At 35.6% G+C, this 3148-nt stretch overlaps 1 protein-coding gene across 1 annotated transcript; it reads left to right on the top strand.

The window, feature by feature from the left end:
* Positions 1-2113: 2113 nt before the first annotated feature.
* Positions 2114-2518, top strand: LOC148956729 (uncharacterized). Its single transcript, XM_089091812.1, has one exon. It carries the CDS (start codon positions 2114-2116, stop codon positions 2516-2518), a length of 405 nt encoding a protein of 134 aa, XP_088947938.1.
* The last annotated feature ends 630 nt before the right edge of the window (positions 2519-3148 follow it).

Here is a 3148-nt window from a genome sequence, read left to right as displayed (position 1 = left end):
TACAATCTCTCTAAGTGTGTCTAATTGCCAACTTTGATAGCTTCGCTATTCTGCCATAAGCCTTGTGGCTTAACTGAAAATAGAAAAAAAATTATTACTCATTTTTAATTACTAATTTGGTCATTATTAGAAATACTCTGCGTGATCAACGTGAATGAATGATGAAGTTGTATAGGATGATTTCCTAGGCTGTTTTTGGAAAATGTATTGTTGATCAACAATGTTTATCAACAATTGCAAGAACAAATTTGTTTATTAACAATTTTGGATTAACTAAGATTTTCACGAGAAAACAAATTTTTATAATTGTCGGAAATAAGCGGCAATATTTTCAAAATCAATTGGACATTGGTTTACTATTTTCTATTAGATTCATGTTTGCTGTCGTATTTTTCACTATTTCTGTAGCCTTTTACTGTATTTTTTTTCGACAAATTTGGAGGGAAAGAGATATGAGTGGAAGCATTTGATATACCGGCTTCTTGAAACCCATTTGGACTAAAGAGCCCGTGTCTCACCTTAAATAAGTATGTAAATAGGTCAGAGAGAGAAAACAAGGCACAGAATTATAAGATCGCTCAGTAATAGCTAAAAAGACGCTAACCAATCCTAGGTAAAACTATAAAAAAGAGATCCATAAAAATTCTTAGAACAGTTAATGCACAGAAATTTTTACAGGGGGGAATAATCAAAATAAAAGTTTTATTAGATAATTCGAATACGAAGGGCCGAGAAATTCTAGAATTTAGGGAGGAGAATGGCTCAGGAGTTCCTAAGTACGTTCATGTTCCGGGGGGAGCAATCTTGCTCTTCGATACTCTATTTAGCTTTAGTCTTCCGAAATTTGGAGTGGATTTTGCGGCTTCAATTATTACAGAAAATATTCCACATTTTAAAGCAAAAATAGGCAAGCACCCAATAATTAAGAACGTTTTTGCAATGATTCGCTATTTCATACGCAAAACATTTAGAAAAGAGATCAAATATACCGGGGTATTTTTTTATATTCAATGTCTTACACAAATCATTACCAAAATAAAATAAAAAAAAAATCGATGAAGAAAAAACTTTTGACAAGTATTTAAAGCACTTTTGAAAGCGCGTAAACATGTCATGTTAACTTGATTGCGTATACATATTAATAAATAAGACTTTGAAACATAGTTATTGATACATATGTTTTACTTCCAGCTGCTTTTGAACATTTCGACATTCAAATACATTTTAGGAACAAATCATGTTAGAAAGTTTTTATCTAGTTTTGCAAATCATTTGATCATATAAACAAGCATATTATCTAAATACATCGAGTTTTCATCTATTATCTGTACCGAAACTCATGGGCGCCCATAAGCTGAATTCCAGGGGGGGACAAACTTCGTCTAATTGCTACGTTTAATGCTATATAATAGAAATCTCAGAACAAAAATATAAAAATAAGGCAGCATCATTCAGCCAGGGGGGCAAGAGCACCCCCCCTGCCCCCCATATGGGCACCCATGCCGAAACTATAGTCCATAATATATGTACGATAATTTACCCCCGATCAATTACCTTAAATCATGCGTAAATATAGCTCGTATCATCAAAGAATTATGTTAAGTAGAACACGAAAATGGATGGTTTTTCAAGCGCAAGCTAAACTTTAGCATAAAGGTAAGAGTGTGAAAGGGATGGTAGTCCCTCTAATTTCTAGTGCGATTGTCACGATAACAAATGGTTTCCTGATAAAAAAAATATTATCTCAGCGCAACCGCATTTGATCAATGGAGGAACTAATTTTTAATTGGCTTTTGTTGCTATGAAATTATAGTAGTCATTTCATTCTCCTGCAACGATTTCCACTTGAAAATGCATCTTCATATACAGTGTATGTTTCATTTAAGTGTTTGTTGATGTTGGCTGATACAAGTTCATTATATTTGTGTTTTTTATGATGATCGCCGATGCAAGTTTAGTATATTTGTGCTCTTTTTGTGTTCATGGCCGTATTTTTTTGCTTTAATTCGCTTATCTATCTATTCATAAAATATGGCTTGGAGCTATCCTCTAAAAAAGATCCTCAACGCCCTTAATCCTAGACAAACAGGGGAACGACATCAATGATACCAAGATGAAGCTCGAACGATGGAAGGAATACTTTGAGGAGAAACTGAATCCAGAAGTAATGACCGACCCAAATGTCCTAAACTCCTTCCCAATCACAGATCGAGATCCTCCTTCGCCTCTAGTTAGAAGCGAGACCAAAGCGGCCATAGAATCCCTGAAGCGAGGGATAGCTCCGGGGGCAGACGGTGTCGCTGCTGAACTGGTAAATATTGGTTCAGAAGACGTTGTCGACCTATACCACCGTTTTATATCAGCCACATTGTCTACTGGACACATCCCGCAGCAGGGGTGTAAGGCAGCAACAATCCCAATACACAAAAAAGGCAAACAAAATCCTGAAACAGCAACTGCACTGGTTCTAACACGTAAAACGAATGAATTCCGAACGTCTTCCCAAGATTGCACTTGAAGGACTCCAACTACGGGGAGGACCTCGCAAAAGGTGGATCGAAAACTTTGACCAGCAATGCATTGCCCAACTATCCCGAATTGCACTTGACAGAACAGCATATCGAGCTCTAGTTCATCAGAATTTTAGAAGGAGTGGCCCCAAGACGTCCCGTGAGGATGGATGGGACTTAAGTAAGTAAGTATTCATAAAATGTTGACAATATTCAATAAAAATAGTTCATAAGATTTTGCGAGCTGAGAGTGAAATTATCCTACCGCTCCAAACCGATTCCGAGAAAAAGCTAATATAAAGAATTGAGAAAACCCAATCTTGAACGCTCCTTTTCGAACGACCCACAGTCCGGATAATAAATTGTTTCAAATTGATTTTTTTTTTTTTTGTAGTTAATAATATTGAAAACAAAAACGTATAGGGTAATATAATTTCGTTTTTAGGGTAAAACTCCATTTTTGGTTGCTAGGTAATTGAGGGTCGCATATAGTCCGTGCATAGGATATTTAAAAAAAGAGAAGAAAAAGAATTACCCAAAATGGAAGAAGACCTCTGAATTTAATTTTTTAGGGAACAAAATAACTTTACTTTCAGGTCAAAATTTTCTCAATAACGTGAAAGGTCTTCTCCCATTAG

The sequence above is a fragment of the Artemia sp. Qi Xiang Cuo genome, chromosome 1, assembly GCF_049724085.1.
Source record: "Artemia sp. Qi Xiang Cuo chromosome 1, ASM4972408v1, whole genome shotgun sequence".
Classification (NCBI taxonomy): Eukaryota; Metazoa; Arthropoda; class Branchiopoda; order Anostraca; family Artemiidae; genus Artemia; species Artemia sp. Qi Xiang Cuo.
This window is presented reverse-complemented; position numbering and strand designations above follow the sequence as displayed.